Source organism: Lissotriton helveticus, chromosome 6 (genome assembly GCF_964261635.1).
Source record: "Lissotriton helveticus chromosome 6, aLisHel1.1, whole genome shotgun sequence".
Lineage (NCBI taxonomy): Eukaryota > Metazoa > Chordata > Amphibia > Caudata > Salamandridae > Lissotriton > Lissotriton helveticus.
Window position 1 is genome coordinate 1,055,177,086 of NC_136067.1, and position 14,420 is coordinate 1,055,191,505.

A 14,420-nucleotide genomic window follows, 5' to 3' on the forward strand; every position below is an offset into this window, starting at 1 on the left:
GTTCACCCTGGCAAACATTTTTGAAGTCTATGCGAGCCATGCCACTGCACGGGTCCCCTTTCTTGTTGTGGAGGAAACAGGACACAAGAGTGCAAATGCCGGTGGGGGATTTGGTGACACTTTTCCTGAATGAACTGCAGGACGAGTTTAAGTCCCAAATATAGGCAGAGCGGCATAGCTCAATCATGCTACTGAGAGACATTGTAACCTTAGAGCCCGCAGTAACAGGCTCTCCCGGACATTAAAAGCCTGCTCCAGTGTTAACCTCTTCCATGCTAATGACAAGGTCAGCTCGCCATGCAGTACTACTGGAGCTGTGCTTATGACGCGCTGGCCTTGTCATGAACAATGCATATCTGGAGATTTCAGCACCCAGCGGGAATTGCCTGTAGCAGTGACCTGAGCCGAAGGCACGCTACAGAGGACTCTAAGGCTATTAGAACCTTCCGCCCCCAGAGGGCAGAATGTTCTCATTTGTAAAACAATAGCTCACGGAACCCCAGGGGATTGAAATCCCTCAAGCTCCCTCAGGCCTCTGTTCAAAGCTGTTGCTGTGAACAAACATTGGAATGTTGATGCTTCGGGCTTCTACCAGCCATTAGAAGCCCCGAGCACTCCATTGTCTTCAATGGAGCGCTCAAAATTCCAATAAATGGTACTGCCTGTTTGGGTTCTTTGTGAGACCTCTGAGATGCTGCAGTGAGGCAGTGAGACAGGAGAATGGGGTCATCAATTTTTTTTTTTTTTTTTTTTAAAGACCTTTATTCATTAGGAAAGGCAAGTATAAAGCAACAAGAGCCCTATGGCTCATATATACAGTACATCACAATTTACTGAAGTACAAAGGATCCATTACAGAAGGAATAAGGTCTAGTTTTAAAAGTTTTCCTTGTAGAATAGACATGAACAGGATAACGTGGTGCAACAGGACGACACCGGCAGAAAACAATCAGGATAGGTAATCTCGAAGCATAAACAAACATCAGAGTCGTTGCGTGGCACCCAGGAAGGAAGCGTCTAAACCCCAGGGAAGGAAAAAGGGAAAAAGAATAGTAGGCCCATAGAACAGAAAGAAAAAACAAAAACAAAAAGAAAGCATCCCCCCCCCTAAGTACCCCCCACCCTGCACCCCTGCAGCTGGCTACGGCCTAACCCCCCCTAGCAGTGTGCCTGTCGCCCAAGAAAAGGAGTCCCGAAAGATAGAGAGTGAGAAAAGGAGAGAATCCTAAAACTCTCGGAAAAAAGAAAAGTGGGGAGGAGCCCACTACCCGTCCCCCAGCTCCACCATGTCGTACCAATAGTTCCTACAGCGGTCTGACACTCAACAAGTACAGTATGTCCAATAAGCAGAGAAAATGAAGGCGCAACAGCAGCGCGCAGTATCTGTAAGGCAATAACACCCAATCCAAGTACAAACCCCCGCTATAATCTTCTATCCCCAACGATGCATGTCCGAGTCACTGAAAGAGACTAGATCCCTCGCCGCCCCGCCCACCCGAATAGCACAGGAACAGGAAACAGTAGCCCCAATGGCATACCACGGTCCCAGAGCACAGAGTGGAGCACCGCGGCAATATCAATAAACAAAGTACCAATAACATGCCCCCATCCGTCACGATCCGTAATCAAAATCCAGCAGTCCAATAATGGAAGCGTCTATCCTTGTCCCGTTCGTTCCGCACCACCACAGATCCACGCAGCCAATGCAGGCGTAGACGGCAAGCCAGGGAAGAAACCACGTTGTAGGGGACCAGGTGCAGGCAGGGCGATGAAGTCTAGGAGTCCCAAAGAAAACGCCGAGTATGCCATCACAAACACTCCCAGAGTAGCCAGGGCAGGGAGGGAAAGCTCTGCGCACCTCTCTTCTCGGAGCGAGTCTCGGGGGTCAGCAAACATGGCGAGGAAGGAGGGCTTGCGTCGTCGCCAAGGTTCCAAAAGATACGATGTCGGGAGCCACTCTCCCGCGACTAATGGCAGCGACAGACTTGGGATCACGAGAGCGCCAGCAACTCCAGTGGACACCACCGGAGCACAGGCGATGGTGGAACAAAGAGCGGTGCTGAGTCCCTGCGAGGCGGCCATTTTAGGGCAAGTGGAAAAACTGAGGATGTCCTCCATTTTGTCCAACAGGGCGCAGCCAGAGCGTAGAACCTCAGATTGGAAGGAGAGGACCGCTTCCAAAACGCTCCCAGAGCTGTAAGAGGGGGCACACAGTGTATCAGGCACGGTTCTCCACATGGTGAGGCCAAAAGCATCATTCACGGCCAATCACCCACGACACACAGCAGCATGTCCGCCATAGCATTGGGCAGGGAGACCCCGGGTAAAAGCAGGCGCGCACCACAGAAGGACAACCAAGCGTGCTACGAAGGCCGATGCCGGAGCCTGAGTGCAAACAGTAGTGCAGTCTGATAAATACGCCCTCCGCTCAGTTTCGAGTACCTGGGCAGGTCGGAAGTCCAGCGCTAGTAGCGGGGCGAAATGCAGACAATAAGCACACAAAGCACAACGCGAGTGTCCGTAGCGTCAAAGTTGTAGCCTGGTGCAAGCGCCGCAGGGCAAAAAGCGCAACAGGATGCGAGTACAGGGTCCGCTGGTCGATGCGAGCTGCAAAGCGGGACCTCACCGTCACCAAGTCCGGAGGAGCTTGTCTGATGGCCAGCTCCGATAGATACGCGAGGTCCCGGTCCATACGCCGATGCGGGCCGCCAGCTGCGCCCAAGTATTTCTCCAACTTGCCAAGGAGCAAACACTTCAGGATTTCGTCACGGGTCAGTGAATCGCTTCCGTTGTCGAAATCAGTCACTATATCGCAGGATATCAGGCAGGAGAAGCTTAAAGGCGGAGACGGTCTCCGGAGCCGAGGGACTACACGTCCGCTCCGAGCGCCATCTTGGCTCCTCCCCCGGGGTCATCAAATTTAATGGTTGGATCCCTGAGCATGCAGTCACTGAGGGGGATATTGCCTGAACAGAGGTGGCAGGGGAAGAGCTGGGGAGAGGAGTGAGATGACAGCTGGATGGGCTCAACTGCAAGGATTAGTGAGAATCACCCCATGTGATGGCTTTGGAGCAGCGGCAAATAGAGATAGGCTCTAGAATGTGTTGGCACACTTGCTGTTGAATATATACAAGTTCGATGCCCAGAAACTCATTGACTAAGCTATACCACTTGACGTGGAATGTTCTCACAAGGACAACTACTTTTATCTGTTAGGGAAAAATTAAGTACAGGCTGGGAGCAAAAGTGCTGAACAGATGCTGAACTGCTCTTTCTGGGTGGAACCAAAGGACAATACGTAGTCTGGATCTCCTGCACCACCGTATTGAATGGAAAGAAAAGCATAAGGCTATTTTATTGTTATTGTCTATATTTACATTCCCTTTACTTTATCCCTCATGGAATATTGTATTAAACGGGCTTTATCTCATTCTATGCTATTAAATGTTTTTAAAAATCTTACAGTGGGTTTGGTTTCTTGAATTCCTGCCTGAATTGAAGAATTACAAATTACCCAAGAACTCGGCATTTCGTCTGTGAGATACCAGCCACACCTACATGGAGATCAGCCTCCTGTACAAGACACATGTCACGTTCAACTACTTAACCCCTTCAGTGCTAATGACAAGGGTAACTCGTCATGGAGTTTCCATTGATTTCAATGGAAAGTCAATGGGAAGAGGGGGATGTACCTTAGCAGCCAAGTGGTTAATTACCCTCGGTAAGAGCGCACATTTTGGTAAACTCTGTGCAAGGTATGGAGCCCTATTTATCTGTTTTAACAAGTGAGCACAACAGATTTTTAATCACTCATTTTAGACTGAATCAAATTCACCATCTACTGGTCTCTCCTTCAGGCTTGGTTCCACACACGGATGCTAGAGGTGCCTGTGGCTGCAACTCAAGGTCTCCACAGGATACCCTCCATTTTATTTACTTCTATAACTATTTCTCGCATCCCAGAAGAGCGTTTCTCAAAGGGCTTATAAAAGATCTGAGGTTGAGACATGTTCGTGTCACCTTATTGTTTTTACAGCTTTTACCTAATGTTTATACACTTTTTTGTGTTAGCAACTTTTTAAGATCTGCCTTAAGGTTGAGATGCTCTAGAGGCGATTAATTGTTATTATTCCTTTGCGTATCTGCACAATGTTATGCTGCTATAAATATAACAAATCCCTGTTGATTAACGTGGACTATCTATACGCTACCTTTGTTTATCAATTTCTGCTAATTGCCCCGAGCGTTTGCTTAATGTTTTTAGCTGTTTTTTGGATATTTTATAAACCAGTATACATGGTTGTATGCAGTCATTACATGGATTTGATGCACTGAGTCTTTTGTTAAACTGTTTCTTTTATGGCTGTATCTACTGGCGAATAAAGAGTATTATTATTATAACTATTTTACTGCTTAACCGCGGCGCGAATTCTGCAGCGGTGCAGCGGTTTACATGAGTGGGCGGGGCTGCGTCGGCCAACAGACGTTTGCAGCACTAACGAGGTAGTGCTTGCGACGGCCATTGGACGACGTGTGCAGCGAAGGGGTTACTTAATTTATTTTGATATGGACAATTGTAGCCAAACTCCTGCTTTAAAGTGATTTCAAGACAAATGACGGAGACTATTACAGGGCTAATTAGATGTATCTAACAATAGCCTCCAACAGGGGAAGCTGACCCCAACTGTGCCCACGAACAAAGTCTGTAAAATAGCTTCAGGTTGAACTCAGTCAGGGCCTTCTAAATGTTTAGTATTTCAACTGTGTCATAAATGGTACATGGATGGGGTTCTATGACTTTGCTCCGTGGCCTCTCAGGGCTCTTCCCTCCAGGTTTAGTGGTGGTGCTGTTCTGCGGGTTCAAGCTGCACTAGCAGCCATTTGTTTGCCTATTCATACCATTACTGAGCTAGCAGATGCTCTGTAAACAGCATGATTTTGTAGAAAATGGATGCACTGCTCTCTTCTACGCCTGAGTTAGGAATGTACGGAGTCCTGTAAAAAGCCCTGATACAGCCTCAGGTGCACCCAGAGAAGAGCCTTTGAAAGAACTACACTCACATTTCACTATTCCTCGTTTGTGGGACTGCTAATTGACAGCAAATGAAGAGGTGTGTAGGAAAAATGTGACTACATGCTACTATTTGTTTTTTGGTGACACCTCAACTCTTCCCAAGGGCCACAACCTTCTGAAACACACACAGGGAAGTTTTCCGAAGTTGTCGTCACAAACCATTGATACATACCTTTCGTCATGACTTGTAAATGGGACAGGATACACCTTTCAGGACCCCTCACTTTTGCGAATCAGAAAGAGTTACAAAATCCCTCTCTTAAATTCAAAAGAATCTTCTGACATGCAAAAGGGTTTTTAGTAGTATGTTAAAAAAAACTTTTGCAGTCGCAAGCCCAGGGATTTTACAAACTGCTGGGTTTGCAACCGCAGAGGGTTTTGTACAACAGGCCCAGAGTCACTGCTTTTTCCACTGTAGTGTAGGTCCTATATCCCTGATAGGCTTTGGCATCGGAATAATATACACTATAATTGTTGCATAGGACTGAGGTCAGTATGCCTCTATCGAGTACATTAAACTTAATTACTTGTGTGTGCCAGCTAACTAAGAGGTCACTAGAAACTTCTCGAATAAACAAGAAGGTATTAGTTTCTGACAACCGCATAAACATGACAACATTGTTTCCCTTAGAATCGGAACAGTCTCAGAATCGTGGAAAGAATAGATAACAGTTTCACTCAGTCAATCGTACATGCTTCCCTTCTACAGAGTTTACACAGAAATAGGTAGACGGAGGTTTCAATAAAAAGGGTTTATTGAACAGTCTTATTTCTCGCGCAAGAGATATGAACTGCTACAATCGTAAGACAGAATGCGAAGTAGAATACGTACAGCGTTAGCAGTAAGATAAAATAATACTGCAATAGCATGGTTTGTAACTATGACATATATTCATAAAAATACATACATAAATAACAGGCTAAAATGTGAATACTCATCTGGTGCTTCTAGCTAGTTCTACCCCAGTGTACCTAACCTAAGTGAAGTACGAGGTAAGAAGTAGGTGCTGTTTTTCTATAGTCTAGTTTAGCTATAGTTGGGATTGATGTTGCCAATATTTGCCAAAAGTCCCTCTAGGTTCTAGTCTGCTCCATACCTTAGAATGAGAGAGGTTGGTTCCTCTTTCCATTTCTCGATCACTAACACCCCCAAGGGGAGTCAGAAACCCTGGAGCTGGATTCTCTGCGAGGAGGATGACAGCGTTTGGTCAGTGCGTCAGGCGGGGACTCGACTTCCTTCCGAACTTGCCGTGGCGAGCTGTGCAAGTATGCAGCTGTGACTTGCCATGGCAAGTGTGGGTATATTTATACCTTGAAGGTGTTTAGGAATGCCAGTATTGACGTAAAAGTCAGGCAGAGGAACGTCATCAATGAACCCCTAAGGAATAGATGTTCATGCATAATAAATGAGTTCTTGGAGAAATCAATAATCCAAGCAAGGGGAAGTCCTAAAGGCATAAGAGTCTGGTTTTCCAAGAACTCTTTGTGACGTGGATAGACGGATGTAGGTGGCCATGCCTGTATTTGGTTAGCATGGATGATGCCTAAATAAGGATTGGATATCTATGCGTAAATAATGGCAAAGTGAATTGTGCCTATATAAGGGCATAAATCGGGAAAGCTATATACGGTATATAAATCGAAACACAACACCACCTTAAATGAGGCACCGTCAGTATTTAACAGTAAGCATTGGCATAGCCAAAAGGTCTCGCCTTTGGGACCTTTTAAGTGTTCAGCCATGCAACACTTGATGTTGTTGCACCAAGGATATTGTACTGGATAACTAAACACTTATAAGGTCCCAAAGGGGGGACCTACTGTCTTCGCCAATGCTTGTTTTGTTTTTTTAAAGGACAAGCTGTGCTATCAAGCTCCGGCTGCCACTTAGTCCACTGCATCCCACGTATACGCTGCAGCCATCTTTGAGTGGTTTTAAAGCCAATTCAAAAGCGGTCACCAGTGAATGTGAATCCCTATCTCAACTGTGAGACTGTTCTATTGCTTCCCAATTCTATTAAATACAAATTATGTAAAAAGAACATTCCTTTCTGAGCTGCACAGCTCATCCTACCCACGTTTGACGCGCAGATTTTAAATACTGATGGTTTGGGCTTCCCGGAATTCAACTGGTTGAGAGGTAGAGAGGTGTAGAGAGGTAGAGAGAGGTAGAGAGAGAGAGGCAGAGAGAGAGGTAGAGAGGTATATAGAGGTAGAGAGGTGTAGAGAGGTAGAGAGGTAGAGAGAGGTAGAGAGGTCAAGAGAGAGAGGTAGAGAGAGGTAGAGAGGTAGAGAGAGGTAGAGGTAGAGAGAGAGAGAGGTAGAGAGAGAGTGGGGTAGAGAGAGGTAGAGAGAGAGAGAGAGAGAGAGGTAGAGAGAGAGGTAGAGAGGGAGGAAGAGAGGTAGAGAGGAGGTGTAGAGAGAGGTAGAGAGAGGGAGAGAGAAGTAGAGAGGTAGAAAGAGAAGTAGAGAGAGGTAGATAGGTAGAGAGAGGTAGAGAGAGATAGAGAGAGGTAGAGAGAGAGAGGTAGAGGTAGAAACGCAGAGAGGGAGGTAGAGAGAGGTAGAGAAGTAAAGAGGTAGGGAGAGATAGAGAGGGGTAGAGAGAGATGTAGAGGTAGAGAGGTAGAAAGTAGAGGGAGAGAGGTACAGAGGTAGAGTGAGGTAGAGAGAGGTAGGGACAGGTAGAGAGAGGTAGAAAGAGGTAGAGAGGTAGAGGGAGAAGTAGAGAGGTAGAGGGAGAGGTAGAGGGAGAGGTAGAGAGAGGTAGAGAGTTAGAGGTAGAGAGAGAGGGGTAGAGAGTTAAAGGTAGAGAGAGAGGTAGAGAGGTAGAGGTACAGAGAGAGAGGTAGAGAGAGAGAGAGGTAGAGAGAGGTAGAGAAGTAGAGAGGGGTAGAGAGAGCCGGAGAGGTAGAGAGGGGTAGAGGTAGAGAGAGAGGTAGAGAAGTAGAGAGGTAGAGGTAGAGAGGTAGAGGTAGAGAGAGAGAGAGGTAGAGAGAGAGAGGTTGAGAGGTAGAGAGAGCGGGGTAGAGAGGTAGAGGTAGAGAGAGAGAGGTAGAGAGAGAGAGAGAGAGAGAGAGGCAGAGAGAGGCAGAGAGAGGTAGAGAGAGCGAGGTAGAGAGAGAGAGGTGTTGTGAATCACTATGTTTATGTGAATCAGGTGTGGTAACTCCTGTATTTCATTTTTACTGAAAGGTATATTGATTAAAGGGGTAAAAGAAAGAGAAATAGAGAGAAGAAAGAATAAAAGCATGAACGGAAGAGCAAAAAAAGCGCAAGATAACGAGAAGCCACACAAAGAGATCCCGGACTGACAGCAACTTTCATCATTTTGATCCCAAATTATTCCCTTTTGAAAGTCAAGCTGATAACGGGATTTGATATAAAATGTGGATTATCCAACTAGGTACTGAGCAGCAGGAGGGGCACTTCTGACGCGAAGTAAAATTATTTAAATCCGTGCATTGAAATTTCATCGAAGCACTGAGGTCAGAAGATATTGAGATGAAATAAAAAAGTGCTGAAAACTCAAACAGCCAACATGCATAGAAGTTATCAAGCCTGAAAGTAACAAGGGCATCACGTGTAACAAGGATATCACAACTGAAAGTAACAAGGCCATCTTGAGTAATAAGACCATCAAGAAGGAAAGTAACAAGGATATCACAATGTAAAGTAATAAAGGCCACCATGAGTAACGAGGATGTGTCTTGCCGACTAGAACAAAAGGCAGCAGGTGACCACGCGGTAGCAAGAGCTGCGCGTGCAAGAGAGAGGGGGCGCAGGAGGTGAGCCTGGGACTGGTGCGTGCGTACTGGTTTTGATATCAAATGTGGATTATCCTTCTAGGTACTGAGCAGCGCAAGGGGCACTTCTGCCGCGAAGTAAAATTATTTAAATCCAATGCATTGAAATCTCATCGAAGCACTGAGGTCAGAAAATATTGAGATGAAATAAAAAAACGATGAAAACTCAAACAACCAAGATGCATAGCAGTTATCATGTCTGAAAGTAACGAGGCCATCACGTGTAATGAGGATATCGCAACTGAAAGTAACAAGGCCATCTTGAGTAATAAGACCATCAAGAAGGAAAGTAACAAGGATATCACAATGTAAAGTAATAAAGGCCACCATGAGTAATGAGGATGTGTCTTGCAGACCTGAACAAAAGGCAGCAGGTGACCAGGCGGCAGCAAGAGCTGCGCGCGCGCGAGAGAGAGGAGGCGCAGTAGGTGAGCACGGGAGTGGTGCGTGCCTGCAAGCGTGTGCGCCCGCGCAGTCTGCTCTTTTTTGAAGCACATACTCATGCTTGTGGCGCGCTCCTGCTCGCTCCCGCAAGGTGGATTCCACCACAAGCACGAGTATGTGCATCGAAAAAGAGCATTACGATGGCTAAAGGTCTCCTATGAAGCGCATGCGCAATGCGTAGGCGATACCTAAAAAATGGGGAGGTGGGGGCAGGGTGTAAAAAACTCTAAAATCGCACATTATGCCGATACCAAAAGTGGCCACAAGAGGGCAGTCATTGCTGTCGGATTTCTGTGTCTTCCTCTCCTGAAATGACAGAAAGTGTGTGAAGTGCTGTTGAGAGAATGGCACAGCGGAACAGGGCTGGCATAGAGGCAGACGTTCTCTCCAGTGCCAATGTACCAAGATATTTCCAGAGCTGCGATTACAAAAGCCAACTCCATTCCTGCCTGAATGTCATCATTTTGAAGCGACGCGTACTTTCCCTCATATAGTACAGAAATTCATCCAAATCTTACACAAATATTTGTGGTTGCTGTATTCACGCGGGCCCTTGTTAACACAGCCAACCAGTTTATTCCACGGAGCTGATTTGATCGATCCCATTAAGATGAACGGCTGACCTTGTAGAGCTGGGATTCAAACCTGCAACCTTCAAGCAACCCTCAGAGTATCACACCAGAAAAATGGAATAAAGACGGAGTGATTTTCTTGCTATATGTGCTGCCTCCCCACACCCCCTCCTCCCCACATCACTTATACTGATGAGAGAGTTTGGTGTCATTTGACGCCGATCCACGGTTATATCTCTGGTTTTACCACTTTTAAATTAGACCAGATAATTAATGTACCTGCTGGGCAAATATTTATCTAATATGCTGGCCACAGGTTTGAATGGCAATACTATTGCTTTGTCGGTTAATGTACCTGCTGTAGGGCATGCCACTTTCAGCAACCTTTAGGTCACGTTTAGCCGCCTCGCCCCCCACAGATTTTCTTTTGCGTGTGCCAGGTACTGGTCACATTAGTGGTACCGGGTGAACACTGTTATTTTTACACCCAAAGTACATGACTGTGCAGCTCAAAAACAGAAAGGGCTCACTCACTTTCAAACAAAAAACTAGAGAAAAATTGACAAAAGGCCAAGGCTGTTAGGCAGAACATACTGGAGGTGGCGCTGCAGCCTCTCAATTGGATGACCGAGGCAGACCCAGGTGACTTTTCCCAGTACCAGTTCATCGAGGCAACGCAGAGTGTCACAATATTAAACTGGCATGCAGCGTCGGACACTCCCCTTCCGAGACTGACAAACATATTTAATAACACAGGCTGCGAGTAATCATACCTGCCACATTCGCAACCTTTAGTATGAGGGATCTGGCGGAACATCAATTTACCTGTGCGAAAGTTAAAAGCATTGTCAAAACAAGCGTGCACGCCTCGCGCTCACAAGTGGGGGAAAGTGGGAGGCACACAAAATGTTTCCCTAGCGGGAGCGAGCCAGGAGCACCAAATGTTTGTAAGTTAATTACAAACATATAGTGTAAAGCTCGCTCCCTCAAGGGAATCGCCAAACGTGCATGCGTTGCCATTGAAGGCAATGGAATGCGTGCACATTTTAAGGGCGAAAAGTGAATCAATTGCAAAAGGTCTTTTTGCCTACGCAGCGCATGTGCGCCGCGTAGGCGAGACCTAAAAAAGGGCTGGCTGATAACAGTGGATATACCACACATTATTTCTTGCATTTGGGCACCAAGTCTATCATTCTTACCTATGTTTTCTTCTTCAGGCTCTGGTTCTTCATGAAAATTCATTTCATCTCGTGGTTTTTCATTTAGTGAAAATACAGATGTGATGACAGGATCAGGTGCTAACAGTAAAAACAGCACAGAAATTGATTGAAAAACTTCTCTGATATCAGAAATTCTATAAAATCATTCATATCTTCTTTATGGAGAACTGCTTGTGTGTAGAAGATTTGAATGCATTTGCATTTCTTAGAGTAATGGTAACCCGCTTCTGACAAGTTTTCTTGAGCATTATAACTTAGCCTTTCAGACGTGGCTGTCTATGGGAGGTAGGTATGCTATGTCTTGATATAAAAGCTGAATTTAGCTTGCTCAGCTGAAACAGTTAACATTTTTTGTTAGTCGAGAAGGCCATCTACTAATTATCATGGCTTCAGCAAGGCACCTGCTTGATCTCTTGGTGGGAATTTTGTAATGGGATCAGTATTAAAACCGAATGTGTAATAGGATATACATTGGAGTTTTATCCTGTGCCGGAATCTTGGCTCCATAGCTGATGTATGGAGATTCCCAGGTGAGTAACAGATCATGTAAGTTTTGCAATAAACACTTTTAGATTCCAACAAAAAAATGAGACAGAATTTTCTTTGACATGTATAATCTGCACTTGTAGCATTACTATTTTTTTTTTACCATTTTCCTTAGCATGGAGCCCCACAAATCACAGCCCCTTTCAACAATTATGGACAGTAAGGTTTGTGATGGGATAAAGTGTGTACTTCCCAAGTAGCATCCCTGGCAGACGCGTTAATCCTATTCTTGAACGACAACGGGATATTTAGGCTACAGATTGAATGGCCATGCTAAACTGCCAGGGGCGTCAAAGGAGACAGTGAATACATGAATGGTTGAGCCCGGTTTCTTTTGAAACATTCAGAATTTTGGTATAAGGTAAGCATGTCATCGTGCATCCAGTGCATTTAATCCATGGGAAATAGAGATAAAGTGGAAGACACCTGACACATGCAACAAAATACTGTTCCAGTGTATGCGGAAGTGGTCTCCAAACAACTAGATGCTTATAGCAAATTGACACAAGTAACATTACCTCTCAGGCACAAGCAAGTACATGTCCTATTGTCCGCTGGAAATGAAGGTGGGGGCATGGCACTTCTTCTAAGAGCTCCAGAAGCCCCTCTCCCAGCAAAAGGTGTAACCAATTTCCAGTTTTGGTCTAGTATCAGAAGTACCTACTGGGCATGATGCACGCCTTGACAGTCACCTCTAATATTTCGCGCATCAGCTAATAACGTCGAGAGCATATCTGCCCATCTCCCTTCAGTACCTCCTTCCAGTCACCTCTTGCACAGGAAATCCACACCATAGCCGAATCCCTGCTTATAAAATGCTGAAAAACAATGGGGATGAAGAAAACAACCCTCTTGGGTGCTGTGTCGAACCACAGCCATGCACACTTCTATAGCTCCCACCACCTAGTGAATCTCAGATCTCATCCTGGATTTCATTAGCATTCACTCTAGCTGCATTTCTCGTGTGCATGCTTGCATGTTAATCTTTGTCACTCCTGAACATACTCTTTCTAATATTTACGATGGGTGCCTGTATCCTTTGCAAGCCAAAGTCTTCCCGTTCTCAATCCTGAGTGGACCCCTTAGGCATTAATGGTGTTGGATGTATGCTTGCTGACTATAATCAGTGCATGCTGTGGGCTGCTCTTTTGTCGCTTCTAGATAGATCCCTTTAAGAATGTATCCTGTCTTCCTGTATCCAGTGTGTCGGTCTCGCATAATCCTGGCTCGATGCTGTAGATTTGTATCTATGTCTGCCTGTAACTAGTGCAGTCCTGCAGCAGCTCCTGGATCAACCCTAAAAGGCATTTATTTTGGCAGCGTTACGCCTGTGCATGCCTGTAGGTTATTCCCCGTTGATACTTGATTGACTTTCTAGATCATTTACCCTGGGCTGACTGTACACAGTGCATAGTTACGGGTCACTCACCTATGGAAGCACGATATAACATGGAGTGCCTGCCATGATTGGCTGTATGGCTTGGTCTCCTCCTTTGTCACTGAATAAGGCACAACATTAAATAAATGTAACATGCTCGGTTCAATCTTCCATGCCTATTCCTGGAGTCACATGCCTAGGTGTTATGAGCTCAGAAAGAAGCACCACTTTGGTCTCTCACGCACAACACCAAAAGACTTCCCACACAGACCCTACTTCAAATAAGTACTTTTCCATTCAAGCATTCACTCACAGTGCAGTGTGTGCTACCACTCCGCTAATATGCTTCAGGAGTATAATGCACTTTATAATAATGCAATTACAATCCCATACAATATATTAGCCCATAAAAAGAATAGAGGAGCAGCGGTTAATGCACGTAGTACTTTCTTGATAACTATAGAATTTATACTCCAAGATCAAAATAAAAGACAAAATGGTTACTATTATAAACGAACTAGTCTCTAATTTTTAATAATATAGCAACATTAATCAAGACAGTGGTCAATAAGGCCACTTATTGAATAATTGTCTAAATTCATCTCTTCCAAATCAAAGATGGTACCCTGCAGAAAATGGCGGAAGTAGCATCCTACAACCATCTCACCTCAGGGCCTACAACTATCTGGCCCCAGGAAGCGGGTCTACCACAACACACTGATGTAAGAAATCGGAGCGTGATCATGGACTCCACTGTTACATTACAAAAGCTAACCAAGAAGCTCTTTTTAAATCATGTGAACTCTCAAAAGTATTTTCTCTCACCAAGGTTTCTCACAGAGGCTGAAGGCCATTATAGCCCTTATGATAGCTTGTCTAAACTAAGTAAATGGAATCTACCCGTGAGCCCTACTTTCACTACTCTGAATGCAGAAAAGAATCCAAAATGAAGCTGCAAGATAGGAGACAACGTTGCCTAAGGGACCAAATGAGTATAGCTCTCCGAACACTTGACTCCATACTCCTGGCCAGTCATTTCCAATAACACTGCACTGCTCACAGTGCCATCTATGGCAAGGGAGCTTCTGTCATTCAAGTAAAATTGCAAGTATACTCTTAGAACAGTATGACAGGAGAGGATGAAAAAATAAAAACAGTACCTCAATCACAGATGATCAGCGGAAGGCGAGCAATCAAGCTGAAGCATCAGTACTTGGCTCATGCTCCAGCCTAAAGAAGAGGAAGTGAAGCCAGCAGGCGCTAGAGAATTAGAAGGCAGCAGATAAGAATGACAATGAAGCAAACAAACGTACACAATGGGGGTGAGGGGGATGCTGCTTGCCAGTTGTTGTATACAATGTCTCTTGCCAGCAAGAGTGT

The 14,420-nt window shown here is 45.3% G+C and overlaps 1 protein-coding gene across 6 annotated transcripts in view; it reads right to left on the minus strand.

Moving 5' to 3' along the window:
* The window catches only part of LOC144763258 (zinc finger protein 773-like), a 137,773-nt gene that overhangs the window by 26,900 nt on the left and 96,453 nt on the right, over positions 1–14,420 (minus strand). For all 6 annotated transcript variants that reach the window (XM_078648701.1, XM_078648705.1, XM_078648703.1 and 3 more), the window contains one exon: positions 11,096–11,194. In XM_078648701.1, the coding sequence (XP_078504827.1) occupies positions 11,096–11,194 (99 nt within the window). The remainder of the gene's footprint in view (positions 1–11,095; positions 11,195–14,420) is intronic.